The sequence below is a fragment of the Mustelus asterias genome, chromosome 22, assembly GCF_964213995.1.
Source record: "Mustelus asterias chromosome 22, sMusAst1.hap1.1, whole genome shotgun sequence".
Lineage (NCBI taxonomy): Eukaryota > Metazoa > Chordata > Chondrichthyes > Carcharhiniformes > Triakidae > Mustelus > Mustelus asterias.
Window position 1 is genome coordinate 20,662,366 of NC_135822.1, and position 24,063 is coordinate 20,686,428.

The 24,063-nt window shown below is 48.6% G+C and overlaps 1 protein-coding gene across 2 annotated transcripts in view; it reads right to left on the bottom strand.

The window, feature by feature from the left end:
* Window positions 1-8,100: 8,100 nt before the first annotated feature.
* The window catches only part of LOC144509893 (uncharacterized), a 44,712-nt gene continuing 28,749 nt past the window's right edge, over window positions 8,101-24,063 (bottom strand). Inside the window, exons 3-11 of one of the 2 annotated variants that reach the window (XM_078238850.1) lie at window positions 22,121-22,249; window positions 20,403-20,552; window positions 20,174-20,267; window positions 15,174-15,312; window positions 14,855-14,981; window positions 14,244-14,318; window positions 13,302-13,339; window positions 12,495-12,816; window positions 8,101-11,638 (exon numbers count right to left, since the gene is read on the bottom strand). In XM_078238850.1, coding sequence (XP_078094976.1) covers window positions 11,289-11,638; window positions 12,495-12,816; window positions 13,302-13,339; window positions 14,244-14,318; window positions 14,855-14,981; window positions 15,174-15,312; window positions 20,174-20,267; window positions 20,403-20,552; window positions 22,121-22,249 — 1,424 coding nt within the window. In that variant the 3' untranslated portion in view covers window positions 8,101-11,288. Of the gene's footprint in view, window positions 11,639-12,494; window positions 12,817-13,301; window positions 13,343-14,243; window positions 14,319-14,854; window positions 14,982-15,173; window positions 15,313-20,173; window positions 20,268-20,402; window positions 20,553-22,120; window positions 22,250-24,063 lie in introns of both variants that reach the window. The other variant, XM_078238848.1, reaches the window with a different exon arrangement.

Genomic DNA, 24,063 nt, shown 5'->3' on the forward strand with positions numbered 1-24,063 from the left:
TTAGATTGGTGAACTTCAGGCACAGGTTGATAAATGGAATAATGATATTATTAGAGACCTGGCTTGAAGAAGGGGAGGACTGGGTGTTAAAATATTCCTGGATATAAAGAGTTTAGGAAAGACAGAAAAGGAGGTTGGGAAGAGTGGCAATGTTAATGATGGCATTCCAGTTCTGGACAGAGAGGATGTTCCAGAGGGATCAGGGATGGAATCTTTCTGGTTAGAGGTAAGGAATGAAAAGTAACAAGACAAGGGAGTACTTAATGAATGGCAGGACATGAGGAAACCCAGAGGAACAGAGGGATCTTGGGATGCTTGTCCGCAGATCCCTGAAGGCGGCAGAGTAGGTGAATAGGATAGTTAAGAAGGCATATGGGACACATGCTTTTATCAGTCATGGTACAGAGTATAAGAGCAAGGTGGTTATATTGGAGCTGTACAAAACATTGCTTAGGCCACAGCTGGAGTACTGTGCAGTTCTGGTCACCTCACTATAGGAAGGATGTGATTGCACTAAGGAGGTACAGAGGAGATTCACCAAGATGTTGCCGGGGATGGAGCATTTGAGCTACAAGGAGAGAATAGATAGGCTTGGATTGTTTACCATAGAGCAGAGAAGGCTGAGGGAGGACATGATTGAGGGATATGGACAGAGGGCATAGGAACCAGCTGTTCCCCTTGGTTGAGGGGTCAATCACAAGGGGGCATAGTTTTAGGATGAGGGGCAAGAGGTCCAGAGGGGATTTGAGAAAAATGTTTTCATTCGGAGGGTGGTGAGAATCTAGGATGCGTTGCCTGAGAAGGTAGTGGAGGCCAAAACCTTACAACCTTTATAAAGTATTTGGATGAGCACTTGAAATACTATGGGGGCCTAATCAGGCCTGAGTGGCTGGCATCAGCACACTGAATTGGACATTGCGCATTCGCCGATCTCCCAAGGAGATCGCATATGTACACTGGCTCCCACCCCCATTACCAGCCTCCCGATCTCCGGCCTCCTGATGGCTTCCTCAACTTCTCCCCAATCGCTGGCCCCGACACCCCCCTCCGATCACCGGTCCCAATCTCCCCCCCCCCCACCCCCACCCCCCCCCACCCCGCAATGACCAGCCCTGAGCGCCCTCCTCCCTCTCCCACCAATTGCTGCGCAGAGTGTGCATCACCATCATCAATCGGCCCGACCCCAGTCTGACCATATTCTCCCCCCTCACCACCAAGAAGGCTCTGCCCCATGCCTGGTGGGTGCCAAGCTGGCAGTGCCCAAGGGGCACCCCCTGGAAGGGGGGGGGGGCTTCAATGACCTCTATCCCCAACAGCGAGGTCATCACACCTGGTCCCCATTGCTGGGGAGCAGTGTTAATCCCCACTGGTGGGAACCTCCCCTGGAGGGGTCGGAACAGTCGAAACGGGCTGGCTAATGAGATGGAAATGTGAATTTCAATATTGTAATCAGCCTTGAGCTGTTTCCCGGTGTGAGGCTGATTATGGAATAAAAAATGGCCCAGGAAAGTCACGACCGGCATTCCTGTTTCATCCCTCCTGCAGGTATTTCCCGGCCCACTGTGCTACTCAAGCCGGGAAAATTGGGCCCTATAATATTCAAGGATTATAGAAACATAGAAACTAGAAGCAGGAGTAGGCCATTCGACCCTTCAAGTCTCCTTTGCCATTCATTTTGACCATGGCTGATCATCGACTTCAATATCCTGATCCCCCCGTTCCTCCCATATCCCTTGATCCCTTCATCCCCTAGAGCTATATCTAATCTCTTGAAATCACACAACGTTTTGGCCTCAAAATATGGGACGCCTGCTGGAAAATGGAATTTAATGGTAGTTACTGTCGGTGCAGACAGGATGGGCTGAAGGACCTTTTCTGTACTGGACAACTATGACTCGATGAAAAAGGTGCATTGATCAGTGAGATATATAGAGCACCAACTAGCAGAAGGGATATAGAGAAAGAAAGGAATTACAGAGAGGTGTAAGAATTATAGAATAATTATGATGATCAGTTATCCAAATACAGACTGGGATAAGAACAGTGCAAAGGGACAGGAAGGCGAGAGTCTCTGGAGTGTGTTCAAGATAATTTTCTGCAGCCGTATGTTTCTGGTCCAACAAGAGGGCAGGTGCTGTTGGACCTGTTTCTGGGGAATGAGTTCTGGGCCCAAGTGGATCAAAGATCAGTGAGAGAGCATTTAGAGGACAGTGACCATTGTATCATAAGGTTTAGCTTTGCCAGGGAAAAGGACAGGGAACAGCCAGAACCGTGATTGAGGAAAGCTAACTTCGATGGGAAGAGAATGCATCGGAGTTGAGTGAGTTGGAATCAAATGTTGGCAGAAAAGACGATGGCTGAACAATGGGCCACCTTCAAAGAAATGGTATTGTAGGCAATTTCAAGGTATGTTCTCGCGAAGGGAAAAGGTAGGACAAATAAATCCAGAGCACCCTGGATGACGAGAGAGATAAAGGTGAAGATGAAAAGGAAGAAGCGCGTATGTGACAGGGAATACAATGGAATATCAGGCTGAAAAAAAGGCCGAGAGGGGAAGTGAAAATCTAAGAAGAAAAGCAACAAGGGAGCATGAAAAGAGACTGGCAGCTTAGACTTTATTGAGAGGGACATTGAGTACATGAGTAAGGAGGTCATGTTGAACTTGTGTAAGACATTAGTTGGTATTCAGTACAGTGTCCAGTTCTGGGCACCATACATGAGGAAGGATGTGAAGGCATTGGAGAGAGTACGGGGTCTGCTTTCCTTGGAGAAAAGAAGGCCGATAGGAGACTTTACAAAAGATTTTCAAGACCCTGAAGGATATGGACAGGGTAAATAGTGAGAAACTGTTCCCACTCAAGACAGCATCAAGAACTAGAGGGCACAGATTCAAAATAATTGGCAAAAAGAGTAAAAATAATGCGAGGGAAAAGATTTTTCACCCAGAGGGAGTGAGAGTTTGGAAAGGCCTTCCTGAGAGGGCGGTAGAGGTAGGGTTTGATTGACGTATTCAGGAGGGAATTGGATTTCTATCTGAAAAGAGAGAATGTGTAAGGTTTCGGAGATAAGACAGGGGAATGGGATGAGGGAGAATGAGGGAATCCAGGCTTGATGGGCTGAATGGCTGAATGGATGGCATGGTGGCACAGTGGTTAGCACCGCCGCCTCACAGCGCCAGGGACCCAGGTCCAATTCCCAGCTTGGGTCACTGTGTGGAGTTTGCATGTTCCCCCCGTGTCTGTGTGGGTTTCCTCCGGGTGCTCCGGTTTCCTCCCACATCCCAAAGATGTGCGGGTTGGGTGGATTGGCCATGCTCAATTGCCCCTCAGTGACAGGGAGATGAGCAGGGTAAATAGGTGGGGTTACGGGGATAGGGCCTGGGTGGGATTGTTGCCATGCTAAATTTCCCCTTAGTGTCAGGGGGACTAGCGAGGGTAAATGTATAGAGTTCTGCGAATAGGGCCTGGGTGGGATTGTGGTCGGTGCCAAATGGCCTCCTTCTGCACTGTATGATTCTATGGCCACTTTCTGCACTGTAAAAATTCTGTGAACTTTTCATCTACATTACAGAATAGAGCTCTCAGAGATGCATGTTCTTGGATAATACTCACAGGGATATTTTACTGTTCCGTGGCCCTCCTGTGTCCTGCCACACTCTGTGTGTACACAACACTGGAGCAGCAACTCTTCTTTGTACTTTCTGCTCTCTTGTGGTTATATTATGAACTTCACTTACTTAACCTCCAGCATCTCAAAAAAGTGCTTCACAATCAAGGATATGTGAAATCGTAAAACCCTACCTACAGAATGGAAGGAGGCCCATCGTGCTTGTGGCAGCGCTTTGGCCAATTTAGCCCCACATTCCACCTTTTTTCCTCTATCTTTTCAAATTCGTCCAGTCCAAATGAATGCTCGAAGTTTCTATGGAATGTGTTAGGGTATGGATGTGAAACCCCGAAGTATGTTATGAAGCATGACTAGACCCTAACGGCAAGGGCGGCACAGCGGTTAACACTGCTGCCTCGCAGCGCCGGGAACCTGGGTTCGATTCCGGCCTTGGGTGACTGCCTGTGTGGAGTTTGCACGTTCTCCCCGTGTCTGCGTGAGTTTCCTCCGGGTGCTCTGGTTTCCTCTCACAGTCCAAAGATCTGCAGTTTAGGTGGTAAATGGCTATGGTAAATTGTCCCTCAGTGTCCCAAGATGTGTAGGTTAGGGGGATTAGCAGGGTAAGTGTGCGGGGTTACAGGGATAGTGCAGGGGGTTGGGCTTTGGTAAAATACTCTGTCAGAGAGTCAGTGCAAGTTTGATGGGTCAAATTGCCTCCTTCTACACTATTGGGATTTTTTTGGCATTAGTGTGAGGTTAAGATGTTTCACTCCAGGTGTGATCCTATTGTCACACTAGGAAGTTTTTATCAAAACAAACTTTATTTAACAATACAGTTTAACTATAATGAATAAATTAGCTTAGAGTCATAGAGGTTTACAGCATGGAAACAGGCCCTTTGGCCCAACTTGTTCATGCCGCCCCTTTTCTTTTAAACCACTAAGCTAGTCCCAGTTGCCCGTGTTTGGCCCATATCCGTCTATAGCCATCTTACTCATGCAACTGTCTCAACGCTTTTAAAAATACAAAATTGTACCCACCCCTATTACTACCTCTGGCAGCTTGTTCCAGACACTCACCACCATATGTGTGAAAAAAGTCCCCCTCTGGACCCTTTTGTATCTCTCAACTCTCACCTTAAACCTATGCCCTCTAGTTTTAGATTCCCCTACCTTTGGGAAAGAATGTTGACTATCTCGCTGATCTATGCCCCTCATTATTTTATAGACCTCTATAAGATCACCCCTCAGCCTCCTACACTCCAGAGAAAAAAGTCCCAGACTATCCAGCTTCTCCTTATAACTCAAACCATCAAGTCCCGGTAGCATCCTCGTAAACCTTTTCTGCTTTCTTTCTAGTTTAATAATATCCTTTTTATAATGGGGTGACCAGGACTGTACACAGTATTCCAAGTGTGGCCTTACCAATGTCTTGTACAACTTCAACAAGACGTCCCAATTCCCCTACTCAATGTTCTGACCAATGAAACCAAGCATGCTGAATGCTTTCTTCACCACTCTGTCCATCTGTGACTCCATTTTTAAGGAGCTGTGAACCTGTACCCCTAGATCTCTTTGTTCTATAACTCTCCCCAACGCCCTACCATTAACTGAGTAAGACCTGCCCTGATTCGATCTACCAAAATGCATCATCTCGCATTTGTCTAAATTAAAGTCCATCTGTCATTCATCGGCCCACTGGCCCAATTGATCAAGATTCTGTTGCAATCCTAGATAACCTTCTTCACTGTCCATTATGCCACCAATCTTGGTGTCATCTGCAATTTACTAATCAGGCCTCCAAAATTCTCATCCAAATCATTAGTAGAAATTATAAACAACAGTGGACCCAGCACCGATACCTGAGGCACACCGCTGGTCACAGGCCTCCAGTTTAAAAAACAACCCTCTACAACCACCCTCTGTCTTCTGTCATCAAGCCAATTTTGAGTCCATTTGGCTGTCTCACCCTGGATCCTGTGAGATTTAACCTTATGCAACAACCTACCATGCTTAACTTTTACCAATTGAATTACTTGGATATGACAAGATACAGTTCTTAACTGCTAAACTAATCTATTAATTCCAATTCAAGCAATATTCCTCTTCTAGACTAAAACTCCACTTCAAAATAAGTTAGCACCACACAGGCTTATGTACTTGGGCTGCCAATCCTCGAGCCTCCAGAATACCTCTGGAGAGGGAGACCTATTTCTCTTTGTATGTCCCAAACAGCAGCCTCCAAAGAGACAGAAAGACCTCTTGCTTTTTTCAGATCCTGTCAGTATCTGTTTGCTTTTCCCTGTAAGCCTAGCTCCTCCCCTTAAGCATGCAGCCCTGTCAATCAACCTAATTAAAACACTACTCTGAAGCCCCAGGGGAAAACCAAATAATCAAAAATGCATCAACTCAGATTAAAACAAACACATCCCTAGCTAAAATCAATCATTAGCCTGCATTCCCGGCATGTGAGCTGCCTAATGCAGACCAATTGGCACCATGTATAGCAGAGCTGAATTTTAAACATACTCCTCACAAGAAACATGATGTAAATATGTTTCTTAAAGGCACAGAATTGTCACAAATGTGATCCATCACTTTCACATAAGAGGGTAATAATGCCCCATCACGTACGCCTCTCCACTCAGTCTTTAAATGTATTCACTGTTATAATGTAGCAAACACCATAGCCAATTTACATATAGCAAGATCCCACAAACAGCAATATGTTTGTGGTGTGGTTGGTTGAGGGAGGAATATTGGTCAGGGCACAGAGGTGAACTCACCTGCTCTCTAAATATTGTCATGGGACCTTTTATATCCATTTGAACAAGAAGATAGTCTAAGTTTAGTGTCTTAACAGAACACAGCACCTCCAGTATCACACCTTCCCTCAATACTGCCAAAGAGTTCAGTCCTAGGCTGGGAATCAAGTGCCTTCACTGCCTCAAATCCGAGTGATGTAGACTTGACTGTTCATGGCACTGGTTTAGTTGGTGACAATCAAATCCGGCTGAATCACCGCAAATGCTCGACTATAACTCTTCACTATTTCAGGAGCATTCTGGAATGCAAGGATAGCACAGTGGTTAGCACTGCTGCCTCTCAACGCCAGAGGCCCGGGTTCAATTCCAACCTAAGGTCATTGTCTGCGTGGAGTCTACAAGTACTTCCCATGTCTGCATGGGTTTCCTCTGGGTACCAGAACTGTACATAGTATTCCAAGTGTGGCCTTACCAATGTCTTGTGCAACTTCAGCAGTCCAAAGATGTGTGGGTTAGGTGGACTGGCCATGCTAAATTACCCCTTAGTGTTCAAAGATGTATAGGTTAGATGGATTAGCCATGGTAAATATGCAGGGTTACGGGGATGGGTTTGGGTACGATTCTCCATCAGAGAGTTGGTGCAGGCTCGATGGGTTGAATGGCCTGTTCTGTACTGTCGGGATTCTATAACCCTGGCCTCTCTGAAACCCCTTTTCTGCCTCCTTGACCCTCACCTCCAAGAAGTATGTAGAGCTCATGGACTTGCAGGTCACTAAGATTGAGGCCAGCTGCCTCTTCCATCTTCCGCTAGCCCACACTGTCCCCAAGGATTCCCACACCCTCTTGCCCTACCAAAATTCATCTTGCCTAAGAAACCCACCCCCTGTTCCCTGGGCCCTATTTCCAAAAAACTGCCGACCATCCATCTTCCCTTCCTGGCTCTCACATTGTTAATCCTTCTTTCCCCTCAAGTACTCCCACCTTTCCTTCAAATCGGCTATCCCTCCTCTCAGAAGAAAAACCCCTGATTCTATTTTCCGGCAAACTCCCCCCCCACCCCCTCCCCCCCCCCCCCCCCCCCCGATATCCCGTCACCTCTCAAATTCATATCCATCTTTCCGGGAACTCTATGCTTGAACTCTTCCAATCAGCTCCACCGAAGTCGCAAGTCACAGATAATATCCTCTCTAACTGGACATTGTAAATTCCAGTTCCTGAAACTGTCCGCAGCCTCTGACATGATTTATCACATCCTCTTCCTCCGAGGCTTCTCCTGTGTTATCCTGCTCATAGCCTCATTTCTATCTGATCACCCTCAAAGGATCCTCCACAGTTTCTCTTCCCACTCCCACACCATTCCTTCTGGAGTGCTCCCTCCTCCTCATCATCGACCTGCTGTGCCTTAGCAACACGGACAAAGGGTCAGGATTCACATACAATGAGTCTGTGAGGGAAGTGAGGGAATTACTCGAGTACGAGTGAAAACGTCTTTCGATACCAGCTCAATTTCGTGCAGCAGTCCATTTAGCCAGCAGAATCTTCAGCAGCGATAGGGAATAAGCAGTGAGGAGATTTAGGGTGGGTCACATCTTCATAGTAATATGGGTGTTTTAACCAAACCCAGTACAACATGTTGAAGGGCCTCAGATAAACATCCTCAAACTGGACAGACGAAAGGAGATATATTTTGACATCTCTCTCCCACTTTTGCTTTATTTAAAATGCACAAACACTATAAAAATATTTATTATCAATGGCTGTATAAAAACAAGGATAAATCATTCAAACAGAATCACATCAATCACAAACCTCAATCCCCTCCATACATTCCCTATGTTTCCATTTCATTACAAAACTTATAAAAATAGACTACATTAAATATTTATACAGATGGAGAGGAAGAGAGAGAGGGAGTGTGGAAGAAAGGAAAGGAAGGGAGAAATGGAGCAAAGCAAGGTGATGAAGGCTTTAAAAGGAATAAAAAGAGAGAGGGGAAAGGGGTGGAACAGTGGGGGAAGGGATGAAGAGGCGAGAGCTGCAGAGAGAAATAGAAGAGGGAAAGGGCCATGTTGGAAAAGAAAAATGGAGAGCGAAAGGATGATTTGATTTTATTCAACTCGCTGAACTTGGAAGATATTAAAAAATGTCTTAGTCTGGATTTAATTTATATTCATATTCACAAGAGCTGTTTGCAGTCCAGTGTATTACACAATGCCAATGTGAGAACTCTCAGGACGCAGTCTGATGGGATGTGATTGTTATCAGAGAGAAATATCCTAGAATGTCTCAGGACAGGGTTCAGTTCCATACTCAACATATCATAGAGCAGGGTCCTTCTGGGACTGGACGGAATTATTAAGTTAGACTAAAAGCTGGAACTCTTTTAGAAAAATGAAGACTTAAGGGTGATCTGACTGAAGTTTCCAAGACGGTAAATGGAAACATTTGTGTTCAAACTGACTCTTTTTATCAATAAATGGTTGAGGAGGAGACAGGGACACGGCCGGGGAGTGATTCTTCCCGCAGGGAAGAGTGGACTTCCCAAACAGGCCGCTGAGTGAATCCCTTCAAGCAAGAGTTTGAGTCTGCTCTTGGTTCAGACAGATATTATCTTGCACGGGAGGGAGGTACTTCAGGGAATTCAGAGCTTGAGATAGAGTAATTTCCTGGACTAGTTTTGACCACTTAGGGTGTAGGTCAGAGCGAAATTCCCCAGCATTTTCCTGCAAATTGGCGTTACTGTTAAGCCAGACATGACTTATGACAAATGTGAGGTTATTCACTAGGGAGGAAATAATAGCAAATTGGATTATTATCTAAATGGAAAAAAATTACAACATGCTGCTGTGCAGAGGGACCTGGGGGTCCTTGTGCATGAGACGCAAAAACCCAGTCTGCAGGTGCAACAGGTGATCAAGAAGGCAAATGGGATGTTGGCCTATATCGCAAGGGGGATAGAATATAAAAGCAGAGATGTCTTGCTGCATCTGTACAGGGCATTGGTAAGGCCGCAGCTGGAATACTGTGTGCAGTATTGGTCCCCTTATTTGCGGAAAGATATATTGCCTTGGAGGGAGTGCAGAGAAGGTTCACCAGGTTGATACCAGAGATGAGGGGTGTTGATTATGAGGAGAGACTGAGCAGATTGGGTTTGTATTCGTTGGAATTTAGAAGGCTGAGGGGGGATCTTATAGAGACCTATAAGATAATGAAGGGGCTGGATAGGGTAGAGGTGGAGAGATTCTTTCCACTTAGAAAGGAAGCTAGAACTAGAGGGCACAGCCTCAAAATAAAGGGGGGTCAGTTTAGGACAGAGTTGAGGAGGAACTTCTTCTCTCAGAGGGTGGTGAATCTCTGGAATTCTCTGCCCACTGAAGTGGTGGAGGATACCTCGTTGAATATGTTTAAATCACGGATAGATGGATTCCTGATCGGTAAGGGAATTAGAGGTTATGGGGATCAGGCGGGTAAGTGGAACTGATCCACTTCAGATCAGCCATGATCTTATTGAATGGCGGGGCAGGCTCGAGGGGCTAGATGGCCTACTCCTGCTCCTATTTCTTATGTTCTTATGACAATTGTGTGGGACAGGCTGGACTGAGTCTTGTCCTCTCCACGTAGACAGAGCTTCTCACTGGAATGCCTGTTGCCTCCTGCCAGCGTCATGAACAATCTTTGGATTGTTTTATCGGAATCATTAAAGCTGCCATTCGGCACAGCTAGACACATGACAGCAGGATGCCATGGCTAGAACCAATACCTGGCGTCAGGAAGGGCAAGACTGGCAGTTCAACATCCCTCGTTATAGAAACTTCAGCCACAATAGGGAGAAAAATTCATGCAGTATGTCCCAGAAATTCTTTTCCACCAACTAGTGACAAAGCCAACGAGAGGAGATGCAATTCTAGACCGAGTCTTGGGCAAGCGGGTGAAGTGATAGTTGGCAACCATATTGGGGACAGTGATCGCGATGCAGTTCAATTTAGCATTACCATGGAGAAGGACAGAGATAAAGCAGGAATAAAAGTTTTGAACTGGGGGAAGGCAAATTTTGCAGGAATGAGAAGGGACTTGACTGAGGTGGACCGGACAGTGCTGCGAGAGGATAAATCAGTGGAAAACCAGTGAGTGGTGGGTGTCTAGAATTCGCTGTCCGAGTTGGTGGAGGAGGCAGAGACCTGAAACTCTTTTAAGTAGTAGTTAGATCTGCACCTTAGGTGCTGTAAGCTACAAGGCTATGGGTCAGGTGCAGGAAGGTGGGATTAGAAAGGGCACCTGGTCTTCTCAGTCTGGCATGGACAAGATGGGCTGAATGGCCTCCTTCCGAGTTGTAACTTTTCTATGGTTACTTTAAGGTCAACCCAGGATCACCCAGCCCCAGTCAGGCTCGAGCCCCGGGTCAGACTCGGGCCCCGGGTCAGACTCGGGCCCCGGGTCAGGCTCGGGCCCCGGGTCAGGCTCGGGCCCCGGGTCAGGCTCGGGCCCCGGGTCAGGCTCGGGCCCCGGGTCAGGCTCGGGCCCCGGGTCAGGCTCGGGCCCCGGGTCAGGCTCGGGCCCCGGGTCAGGCTCGGGCCCCGGGTCAGGCTCGGGCCCCGGGTCAGGCTCGGGCCCCGGGTCAGGCTCGGGCCCCGGGTCAGGCTGATCTTGAGGTAGACAAAGCTCGGGCTGTGGTTCTGGGGCCTGATTCTCTGCTCACAGCCGCTGGGTTCACAGTCACAGTGGGTGGCGAATGAACTTTCAGCTTGTTTCACAGGACAGTTTGAAAATGCTCCAACACATCACAACCCTGTGTCTTGTTCAGCTTAACATGTTATAAATCAGGGATCAATAAGTGGTGAGCAAGCGGCTGTGACGGACCCTCAGGGACACAAAGCTGTCTTCGACACAAGGACATCTCCTTGTGGCCTCCACTTCTCGATCAGTAAATGTTCCCAGAGGTGTCCTGGACTGGAAGCTGCAACTCCTCCCCATCCTCCTGATGGGGCACCGAGTTATACTGTCGCCAGTGACATTCACTCTCTGCCTCCACTGAAACACCAGCCTCTTTCCATTTCTCCGGCTCAGAGGCCTGCTGTTCCTCTTGGATGGGAAACCCTTCATCCACTTCAGTTCCTTCTTCCTCTGGAGTAGGGAAATCCTCCTCAGCAGAGACTGGGCCGGGAGCCCCACCACCCTGGCGATGGCAGCAGTTGACGTAACACTTGCCAGTATTTATCGTAACGCTCACTGTCGGGTTCCCATTGAATTCCATCACAGGTGACGGGGCTCCTGTATAAACATAGCAACCAGTTACACTCAACGTCATTCCTCCCTCCAACCGCCTGACCAGAGAATCTCGCTTCTCACTGGAGCCAATGCACCCAAGTGCTGACTGTCTGGAATAAGAGTTTTAAGGCTCTGGTCTCCCTCATATCCACCCACTTACTCATATATAGAATCCCGAGAGTGCAGAAGGAGGCCATTTGGCCCATCAGGTCTGCACCAACTCTCTGACAGAGCATCTTATCTTGGTCCATACCCCACCTTACCCCGTAACCCCACGTATTTGCCCCGCTAATCCCTCTAACCTACACATCTTGGGACACTGAGGGACAATTTAGCATGGCCAATCCACCTAACTTGCAGATCTTTGGACTGTGGGAGGAAACCGGAGCACCCGGAGGAAACCCACGCAGACACAGGGAAGAATGTGTAAACTCCACACAGTCACCTGAGGCCGGAATTGAACCTGGGCTCCTGGCGCTGGGAGGCAGCAGTGCTAACCACTGTGCCACCGTGCCACCCTAACGTACATATACACAACACTCATTGTGATACATACTCAGTCACGCTGACAGGGGATACAGGTAATGACAAGAAACCTTGGTGAAACCTCTCCCACAGCTAGTGGTTCGGTTGTGTCTGCTGGGTGAGTGTTTGGGAACAGAACACAGCATTTGCTGAGGCCCATTGAATACTCTCACCTTTAACTCTCTAAGGTGCTGTTAAATATTAGGCCCAGTCTTGACCAGCCTGGGGCCAGAGCCCTGAGGCTAACAGAAGTGCATCTGAATTCCTGGTTGGAACTGACCCCTGAGGTCTAGCCCTTTGGAACGTGAAGCCGGTGAATCTGGAATTTCCTTACCTGAGCTTGGCCGGGATTCCCTGCTGATGTAGCCCTGGTCCTCCTGGGAATCTATCCTGGAGTAATTGTTCAAATGGGTGAGAGCAACGTGGGTCTGGGTCTGCTCCTCCTCTTTCGAGCTGAACCCTGGGCCTGGCTTTTGCCTGACACCTCCTGAGCCACTGCTGTTGGACCGGGATGGTGAGCAGGGACACTCTGCCTGAGATCCTGTTACACCATTATTCTGTTCACACACCCCATTCTGGGAGCTCACAGCCTCCAGTGCGCTTTCGGGTACACTAATTAAACGAACTGTCTCCACCGGATCGTCCATCTTTTTTGGCTGGCGGAGAAAATAATTCACAACAAAAAGAAAATCACAAAAGGTCAAAAAAAAATCAACAGGTTCTTTACAAACCATCACCACAAACACCACCTCCCTTCCCCCCCCCCGCCAACAAACCCCCACAAACAAACGGAACTCGGCCTGTTAACTGAACACCAGTTAACACAGAGGAGGAAATAATGACACATAAAAGATGGGTCACTTCCTGTCCACTTTGACCATTTGTTAATTTTTAGGCTGTCCTTATCGTCCCCGCCTCAGTGTGGCTCAGGGACTGAAGTGAGATTCTGGTAAGTTCCCACTCGTAGGCAGGCGTGGGTCAGCAAAGCTCTGACCCGATGAGTCCTGACCCTGTGAGCTAATGTTGAGACAGTGAGTGCACACATAGACACGGTGACTCTCAGACTGCATAGCAGAGTGCGGGAGTGCGCCGGTCACACAGCCCAGCTTTGCTGGAACAAGAGTGGAATTTTAATCCTTACCACGTTGGCATTCTGATCCCAGAGCTCCGACTTCTTCCCTGCTGGCAAAACAGAAAGAATAAGGAAGTAAATGAATGCTGGCTGGTTGATCAGGACCCCAGGGACTCTTGGAGACAGGATCAGGTCAGTCCTGGTGTGAGGGGGAGGATAGGGGAATGCCAACACATTATTCTCCATTCTCAGACAGCTGCAGCTCTTGAATCCACTGTACACCACCAGGAAAATAATCACTGATTGAGGCACTGGGAGAAAGCAGAGAGCTGAGCGTCACTCTGTTGAACACCAGCTTCAGAAACACCTGCACAAACATGCAGATCCATAGACAGCCACCAGAGGGCAGAAAGCTACAGTGATTCCAACAGCTGGTTTCAGGTCAACAATGGGAGTTCCAGACTGGAATTAAATTGAGGAGTTTGGGGTATTTTATGCACAGAATCACAGATACCAGTTAGTGAGTTACAGACTGGAATATAACTTTTTTAAAGTTTAAAGTTGAAGTTTATTTATCGGTGTCACAAGTAGGCTTACATTAACACTGCAATGAAGTTACTGTGAAAATCCCCGAGTCACCACACTCCAGCGCCTGTTCGGATAACACTGAGGGAGAATTAAGCATGGCCAATGCACCTAACCAGCACCTCTTTCGGACTGTGGAAGGAAACCAGGACACCCGGAGGAAACCCACGCAGACACGGGGAGAACGTGCAAACTCCGCACAGACAGTGACTCAAGCTGGGAATTGAACCTGGGTCCCTGGCGCTGTGAGGCAGCGATGTTAACCACTGTGTCACCGTGCTGCTTTAATTAAGGAGTTTGGGTGTTTTATACACAGAATAACAGATACCAGTTAGTGAGTTACAGACTGGAATTTAATGGAGGGTATTTGGTTGGTTTATTTACAGAATAACCGAGAATGAAAGAAAGTCTGATAGTCAATCTCACCTCGAATATTGTGACGCACACACATCAGAGTCACAAAGGCCAGAATGATTACAACGATGGAAGGTACACAAACCACTGAAAAAACAGAAAACAAATCACTCGTTGCAGCAAGGACCACGCAGAGCTGCAGGTGAGGGGGGTGGGGAGCGAGGTGGGGTGATGGGAGGTGGGGTGGGGAGCGAGGTGGGGTGATGGGAGGTGGGGTGGGGAGCGAGGTGGGGTGATGGGAGGTGGGGTGGGGAGCGTGGTGGGGTGATGGGAGGTGGGGTGGGGAGCGTGGTGGGGTGATGGGAGGTGGGGTGGGGAGCGAGGTGGGGTGATGGGAGGTGGGGTGGGGAGCGAGGTGGGGTGATGGGAGGTGGGGTGGGGAGCGTGGTGGGGTGATGGGAGGTGGGGTGGGGAGCGTGGTGGGGTGATGGGAGGTGGGGTGGGGAGCGTGGTGGGGTGGAGTGCGGGGGGCTGAGGTATCAGCTGAGTCCAGATCCTTCACGATGCAAAGTGACCATTGTGGTCCTGCCGCCTCAGGCAGCCTCGGGATGGAGAGAGCGCCCTCCACGGCGGAGAATAAACTGCACAGATTCGAGGAAAACTAAGAGAATTCCGAAACTTACCTGTTATCCAAAAAATAATCTGAGAGCCTTCGGGAGAGGGGTTTCTGCTGGGTGCTGTGTCATCTGGTATCTGTGTGATGCTGCGAGCGATGACATTCCCTGGTTCCGTCTTAGTCGTATGTGTGACCTGGGCAAGGATGTAAACAGAGGAGTGAGAAACTGCTTGTACACACACCCCAAGCAACACCAAGTGAGTGGCGGCTGAAGAAGCCAGGAGGCAGACAGAGTGTATTCCTGATACTGCTTCACTCTTAAGGAACCATTCCACAATATGTGCTGCCAATTCTTTCTGTCAATGAAGTGAATATGGAGCTGGTACCTGTGTCAAAGCAGGAGAGCTGGGTCTAGGTGTTGAAGATGTCTCTCTCACAGGAGGGTGCAGTGTTAATTCTTTGCTGCAAATCGCATCCCTGGTGCTGGTCCCATTTTGTAGAGTCTTCCTCCACAACAGTGCACAACTGTGAAGAAACCACTGGATTAAACATCCTGACTCCCTCATGTGAAGCCTCAGCAAGTGACTGACACAGAAACCCTCACTGACCTCTTCAGTGCGCTGACCCACACCGACAGACAGTGAAGCAATGGTCAGAGGTCAGGCTGCACCAGGATACCATTGATCTCAGACCAGCATCAGCTACTCCCAGACTCAGTCCCACTCAGCCCAATAAAGACACAAAGCAGATTGTGCAACAGGCAGAAATCTAGCTGTTGGGCACAAGGGGCTCAGTCCTTTGGCTATAGGAGCCACACTCTCAGCATAGGGTACTGAAAAATTATCTCAGTTTTCCACTCTATCTAACCCGTGCTGCACTGTCCTGGGAGTGCTTGATGGGGATAGTGCAGAATCATAGAGTCATAGAGGTTTACAGCATGAAAACAAACACTTTGGCCCAACTTGTCCATGCCGCCCAGTTTTTATCCTAAGCCATTCCCAAATGCCCGAATTTGGTCCATATCCTTCTATACCCAGCTTACCCATGTAACTGTCTAAATGCTTCTTAAAAGACAAAATTGTACCTGCCTGTACTACTACCTCTGGCAGCTTGTTCCAGACACTCACCACCCTGTGTGTGAAAAAATTGCCCCTCTGGACCCTTTTGTATCTCTCCCCTCTCACCTTAAACCTATGCCGTCTAATTTTAGACTCCCCTATCTTTGGGAAAAGATATTGACTATCCGCCTTATCTATACCTCTCTTTATTTTATAGACCTCTATAAGATCACCTCTAAGCCTCCTACGCTCCAGGGGAAAAAGTCCCAGTCTATCCATCCTCTCCTTACAACTTAAACCATCGAGTCCCAGTAGCATCCTAGTAAATCTTTTCTGCACTTTCTAGTTTAATAATATCCTTTCTATAATAGGGTGACCAGAACTGTACACAGTATTCCAAGTGTGGCCTTACCAATGTCTTGTATAACTTCAACAAGATGTCCCAACTCCTGTATTCAATGTTCTGACCAATGAAACCAAGCATGCCGAATGCCTTCTTCACCACTGAATCCACCTGTACCCCTAGACCTCTTTGTTCTATAACTTTCCCCAGTGCCCCACCATTAACTGAGTAAGTCCTGCCCTGGTTCGATCTACCAAAACGCATCACCTCACATTGATCTAAATTAAACTCCATCTGCCATTCATCAGTCCACTGGCCCAATTGATCAAAATCCCATTGCAATCCTAGATAACCTTCTTCACTGTCCACTATGTCATCAATCTTGGTGTCATCTGCAACTTACTAACCATGCCTCCTAAATTCTCATCTGAATCAGTAATATAAATGACAAATAACAGTGGACCTACTGATTCTTGAGGCACATCGCTGGTCACAGGCCTCCAGTTGGAAAAACCACCCTCAGGATTTCCAGCCCCTCCTTCTCTGTAATATGTACACTCCTCAAGACATCACTATTTATTTCCCCAAGTTCTCCAACATCCATGCCTTTCTCCACAGTAAATACTGATGAGAAAAATTCATTTAGGATCTCACCCATCTCTTGTGGATCTGCACATAGATGACGTTGTTGATCCTTAAGAGGCCCTACTCTCTCCCTAGTTACTCTTTTGCCCTTTATGTAATTGTAGAAGCTCTTGTCCCCTTTTGCCCTCCTGATTTCTCTCTTAACTCTACTCCTACACCCTCTATACTCTTCAAGGAATCCACTTGATCCCAGCTGCCTATACATGTCATATGCCACCTTCTTCTTCTTGACCAGGGCCTCAATATCCTGAGTCATCCAGGGTTCCCCTACTTCTACCAGCCTTGCCCTTCACTCTAAAAGGAATGTGCTCACCCTGAACCCTGGTTAACACACTTTTTGAAAGTCTCCCACTTACCAGACATCCCTTTGCTTGCCAACAGACTCCCCCAATCAACCTTTAAAAGTTCCTGTCTAATACCATTAAAATTGGCCTTGCCCCAAATTAAACATTTTCACTTTTGGGCCAGATTCTCCATTCTATCATTCTCCACAGCTATCTTTAAACTAATGGAATTATGATCACTGGTCCCAAAGTGATTCCTCACTAGCACTTCTGTCACCTGCCCATCCTTATTTCCCAAGAGGAGGTCAAGTTTTGCCCTTTTTCTACTCGGGCCATCCACATACTGAATGAGAAATTCCTCCTGAATACACTCAACAAATTTCTCTCCCTCCAAGCCCCTAATGCTATGGCTGTCCCAGTCAATGTTGGGAAAGTTAAAGTCTCCTACTATTACCACCCTATTTTTCTTGGAGCTATCTGTAATCTCCTTACATATTTGCTCTTCAATTTCCCACTGACTATTTGGGGGCCTATCGATCACTTTGATAGGTCACAATCCTATCAAAGTGATCTCCCCCCTCCTTATTTCTCAATTCTACCCATGTAGACTGAGTGGGCGAACACTCAGAAATATTTCCTCTCTGTACAGCCATGATGTTTTCCCTCATCAAAAAGAGGGAGAGGGAGCTTTACTTTGTATCTAACCCCCATTCTGTACCTGTCCTGGGAGTGTTTGATGGGGACAGTGTGGAGGGATCTGCTCTGTATCTAACCCCGTGCTGTACCTGTCCTGAGAGTGTTTGATGGGGACAGTGTAGAGGGAGTTGTACTCTGTATCTAACCCCGTGCTGCACCTGTCCTGAGAGTGTTTGATGGGGACAGTGTAGAGGGAGCTTTACTCTATATCTAACCCTGTGCTGCACCTGTCCTGGGAGTGTTTGATGGGAGTCATGATGTGGAGGTGCCGGTATTGACCTGGGGTAAACACAGTATGAAGTCTGCTCCTTCATCAGGTAAGTGGGACTTACCTGGGACCCTGGTAAGTGGGACCCACTTACCTGACAAAGGAGCAGCGCTCCAAAAGCTAGTGGCTTTTGCTACCAAATAAACCTGTTGGACTTTAACCTGGTGTTGTGAGACTTTTTACAGTGTTTGATATAGTTGTTCGGAGGGAGGATGTCCTGGCAGTTTTGAATAAACTGAAGGTCGATAAGTCCCCTGGGCCTGATGAAATATATCTTAGGATTCTTTGGGAGGCAAGGGATGAGATTGCAGAGCCTTTGGCTTTGATCTTTGGGTCCTCACTGTCCACGGTGATGGTGCCAGAGGACTGGAGAGTGGCGAATGCTGTTCCTCTGTTTAAGAAAGGGAATAGAAATGACCCTGGTAATTATAGACCAGTTAGTCTTACTTCGGTGGTTGGTAAATTGATGGAAAAGGTCCTTAGGAATGGGATTTACGACCATTTAGAAAGATGCGGATTAATCCGGGATAGTCAGCACGGATTAGTGAAGGGCAAGTCGTGCCTCACAAATTTGATTGAATTTTTTGAGGAGGTAACTAAGTGTGTTGATGAAGGTAGGGCAGTTGATGTCATATACATGGATTTTAGTAAGGCGTTTGATAAGGTCCCCCATGGTCGGCTTATGATGAAAGTAAGGAGGTGTGGGATAGAGGGAAAGTTGGCCGATTGGATAGGTAACTGGCTATCTGATCGAAGACAGAGGGTGGTGGTGGATGGAAAATTTTCGGACTGGAGGGAGGTTGCTAGCGGAGTGCCACAGGGATCAGTGCTTGGTCCTCTGCTCTTTATGATTTTTATTAATGACTTAGAGGAGGGGGCTGAAGGGTGGATCAGTAAATTTGCTGATGACATCAAGATTGGTGGAGTAGTGGATGTGGTGGAAGGCTGTTGTAGGCTGCAAAGAGACATAGATAGGATGCAAAGCTGGGCTGAAAAATGGCAAATGGAGTTTAACCCTGATAAATGTGAGGTGATTCATTTTGGTAGGACTAATTTAAATGTGGATTACAGGGTCAAAGGTAGGGTTCTGAAGACTGTGGAGGAACAGAGAGATCTTGGGGTCCATATCCACAGATCTCTAAAGGTTACCACTCAAGTGGATAGAGCTGTGAAGAAGGCCTATAGTGTGTTAGCTTTTATTAACAGGGGGTTGGAGTTTAAGAGCCGTGGGGTTATGCTGCAACTGTACAGGACCTTGGTGAGACCACATTTAGAATATTGTGTGCAGTTCTGGTCACCTCATTAGAAGAAGGATGTGGAAGCGCTGGAAAGAGTGCAGAGGAGATTTACCAGGATGCTGCCTGGTTTGGAGGGTAGGTCTTATGAGGAAAGGTTGAGGGAGCTAGGGCTGTTCTCTCTGGAGTGGAGGAGGCTGAGGGGAGACTTAATAGAGGTTTATAAAATGATGAAGGGGATAGATAGAGTGAACATTCAAAGACTATTTCCTCGGGTGGATGGAGCTATTAAAGGGGGCATAACTATAGGGTTCATGGAGGGAGATATCAGAAGGATATCAGAGGTAGGTTCTTTACGCAGAGAGTGGTTGGGGTGTGGAATGGACTGCCTGCAGTGATAGTGGAGTCAGACACTTTAGGAACATTTAAGCAGTTATTGGATAGGCACATGGAGCACACCAGGATGATAGGGAGTGGGATAGCTTGGTCTTGGTTTCAGATAAAGCTCGGCACAACATCGTGGGCCAAAGGGCCTGTTCTGTGCTGTACTGTTCTATGTTCTATGTTGATGGGGACAGTGTAGAGAGAGCTTTACTCTATATCTAACCCTGTGCTGTACTGTCCTGGGAGTGTTTGATGGGGGCACAGCGTAGAGAGAGCTTTATTCTGTATGTAACCCCGTGCTGTACCTGCCCTGGGAGTGTTTGATGGAACAGTGTAGAGGGAGCTTTACTCCAGTCTGTCTGTGGAAATGTTTGATTTTGTCACTCTGTCCCTGGGATTAAGAGAATTCCATCCCCAGGTGTCTGTGATTTTTGTATTATTGAAGTTATTTCCCTAACACGAGGAGCACTTACTCAGTGTGTGGGTGGCAGGGCTCAGTGGAAGAGACGGTATTGGAGAATGTTCCAGCAGCACACGGTGCACATTTTACATCACTTTGTTTAGTTCCTGCGATTCACAAACACAAAATTATATTTGTGACAACATTCCGCCACAGCAAATCCTGACAATTTCCCTAAAATCCCGGCAAAGCCACGGTAATCATCACCAACAGGCAGAGCTGTAGAGTGGACACCATCTCACCTTGCTCAATGACCCCCTGACCCTCCTGGCACGCGGTGTTTCTCCGGCAGTGGTTACAGGTGTCCTTTGTAGAATCAATGCAGTGCAGGCCCTCATGGCACTGGCAAATCCTCTTGGTGGACACAGTGCAGTTCAAAATCATTTCTTGGTCTGTAATAAAGGGAGAGAATTAAAATGTGGAGCTGGGATCAGCGTGCGCACAACCTGAGCAACCAACCAAGGAACCTGACAGAACCAAACCCCGAGGGTCATACCAGCCATGTGACACCCAGCTTCAGACCATTGGCTATCCTGTCTCCTTGGTAACACACTACAGGAGCTCAGTGATGTATAGCGACAGTCTGCTACAACAGCTCAAGGCCAGGACTAAAGGGTTGACGTATGAGGAGAGATTAAACAGTTTGGGCTTATACTCGCTGGAGTTTAGAAGGATGAGAGGGAATCTGATTGAGGTATATAAAATACTAAAAGTGATTGATAAAGTAAATGTAGACCAAATGTTTCCCCTTGTGGGGCAATCTAGAACAAGAGGTCCCAGGTATAGGTTGAGAGGCGGTAGATTTAAAACTGAGGTGAGGAGGAACAACTTCTCGCAGAGGGTGGTGAATTTATGGAACTCGCTGCCCCATAGCACGGTGGAGTCTGAATCACTAATTGGTTTCAAGAAGGAGATAGATATATTTCTAATGAAAATGGGATAAGGGAATATGGGGAACAGGTGAGGAGGTGGATTTGAGACCAGGGAGAGATCAGCCATGATCTGATTGAATGGCGGAGCAGGCTCGAAGGGCTGAATTGCCTCCTTCTGCTCCTAGTTCCTATGATCCTATGTTCTGTTCCAAGGAGTGGGTTCACAGATTGACCAGAATGGGGGGCATTCAGGGGTCATTAGTTTGTGGGATAGGGTTTGATGGGGTTGGGGGTTCAGAGGTCAGGGATTTACAGGATGGGGGTTGATGGGTTGTGAGTCTTGAATTCCCTGGTTGACAGATTGGAAATTTTGTAAATATGCAAAAGGGGTTACATGAACCAACACCTCCCGTCTGTTACAGAGGTCTCTGGGCGAGTGAAGTCCTATTCCACCCATTCTCTCAGCTCCATCGTGTGACACATCCCGCAGTGACGCTCTGATCACACTGACACAGATCCTCCCCATTCCTGCTGCAGTTCCTGGGGTTCCTGTTTCAGTTGCTCTCCCAGGCTGTGAGCACACAGACTCTGCTGCCCCTCACTGACCCCCTCCCCCCTGTTCCAGGATCCCCCTCTCAAAGACTCCATGTTATCAGGATATGGTCAGAGGTCAAGCTGTGTTCTGATGAGCCTTGTTGTGGGAACGCTGTCAATGGTGGGGATTTACCCTGAAAGTGACGGATAGGAATAGAGGCAGGGGTGGGTAGGGGTGAGGGAGACAGCGTGTTATTTTTAATATCCCAGTCATTCTACCCCCACGTACCCCTCCTTCCCTAAAGATGTTGGCTCTGGTTGGATCCAGCTCCAGGACACAGACACGATGGGCCAAAAGGCCTCTATGACTATAGCAAGTGATAATTTTTCACTGGAAAACCAGTCAATGGCAGCAGCAGGGTATTCGACCGTGTGGGCATCGCTAAGCCTGATCCAAGTCCAGGTCCACGGACTCAGTCCCCAGCCAAGCGCACTAAGGCCAAGGAAAGGTCCACTGCTGTCGCTCAGAGACGGAACAGATTTGAATGATGTACCTTTGTCACAGGGGGCAACACATGCTATGCATTTCTTCAGTCTGTTCCAGTGTTCGGTGTATTGGTTAGACCCACAGCCTTCACACACTGAGTCTACATTTGCTGTGCAGTAAACTGTCATCTTCATACCTGCAATAAAATAAGATGCATTAACCATGGGCATAGCCCAGGGGGAGCCACGGGCGTCGCACAGGGGGAGCCACGGGCGTCGCCCAGGGGGAGCCACGGGCGTCGCCCAGGGGGAGCCACGGGCGTAGCCCAGGGGGAGCCACGGGCGTAGCCCAGGGGGAGCCACGGGCGTAGCCCAGGGGGAGCCACGGCGTAGCCCAGGGGGAGCCACGGGCGTAGCCCAGGGGGAGCCACGGGCGTAGCCCAGGGGGAGCCACGGGCGTAGCCCAGGGGGAGCCACGGGCGTAGCCCAGGGGGAGCCACGGGCGTAGCCCAGGGGGAGCCACGGGCGTAGCCCAGGGGGAGCCACGGGCGTAGCCCAGGGGGAGCCACGGGCGTAGCCCAGGGGGAGCCACGGGCGTAGCCCAGGGGGAGCCACGGGCGTAGCCCAGGGGGAGCCACGGGCGTAGCCCAGGGGGAGCCACGGGCGTAGCCCAGGGGGAGCCACGGGCGTAGCCCAGGGGGAGCCACGGGCGTAGCCCAGGGGGAGCCACGGGCGTAGCCCAGGGGGAGCCACGGGCGTAGCCCAGGGGGAGCCACGGGCGTAGCCCAGGGGGAGCCACGGGCGCAGCCCAGGGGGAGCCACGGGCGCAGCCCAGGGGAAGGGGGAGTGGGGGTTCAGTGCCAGGAACTACTCTGACCTCACCATTCAGGTAGATAAGTGACCTTTCACCCCATCCATAGCCTGAACTCTGGACCCTGACTTTTCACCTCAAAATCTCCCCCTCCCTGCAAGCGAATTCCTGAAAGGGTTAATGATTTTTTGGCCAGAACAGGAATTGGCTGATTCAGACACTTTGAAAATAAACACAGCTGCAGAGTTTCTAATTTGACACAGCCTGGTCTGCACACTGAACCCTCAGTCTGGTCTGCACACTGAACCCTCAGCCTGGTCTGCACACTGAACCCTCAGCCTGGTCTGCACACTGAACCCTCAGTCTGGTCTGCACACTGAACCCTCAGTCTGGTCTGCACACTGAACCCTCAGTCTGGTCTGCACACTGAACCCTCAGCCTGGTCTGCACACTGAACCCTCAGTCTGGTCTGCACACTGAACCCTCAGTCTGGTCTGCACACTGAACCCTCAGTCTGGTCTGCACACTGAACCCTCAGTCTGGTCTGCACACTGAACCCTCAGTCTGGTCTGCACACTGAACCCTCAGTCTGGTCTGCACACTGAACCCTCAGTCTGGTCTGCACACTGAACCCTCAGTCTGGTCTGCACACTGAACCCTCAGTCTGGTCTGCACACTGAACCCTCATTCTGGTCTGCACACTGAACCCTCAGTCTGGTCTGCACACTGAACCCTCAGTCTGGTCTGCACACTGAACCCTCAGTCTGGTCTGCACACTGAACCCTCAGTCTGGTCTGCACACTGAACCCTCAGTCTGGTCTGCACACTGAACCCTCAGTCTGGTCTGCACACTGAACCCTCAGTCTGGTCTGCACACTGAACCCTCTCCAGCTCCTCAATCAGCATTTCTTCACCGTCTCAGCGCTTTTTGACTCAGAAACATTTACTTTCGGGGGGGGGGCGGGGGTGATGTGTTTGACCCAGGGCTGTCCATAGGTCACTGAGATCTCAGCCCTGACTGTATCACTGAGATTCTGGGACGGTTGATGGAGTAACGCAGGAGGAAGTTTAATCTTTATTTAGCCCATCCGTTACAGTGTCCAGTGCAAGAACTCAGTATGTGTTTATGGACAATTTTCAATGCAAGAAAACAAGTCGGTTATTAAGTAAAGTAATAGAATTTAGTAAAACAATGCTTAA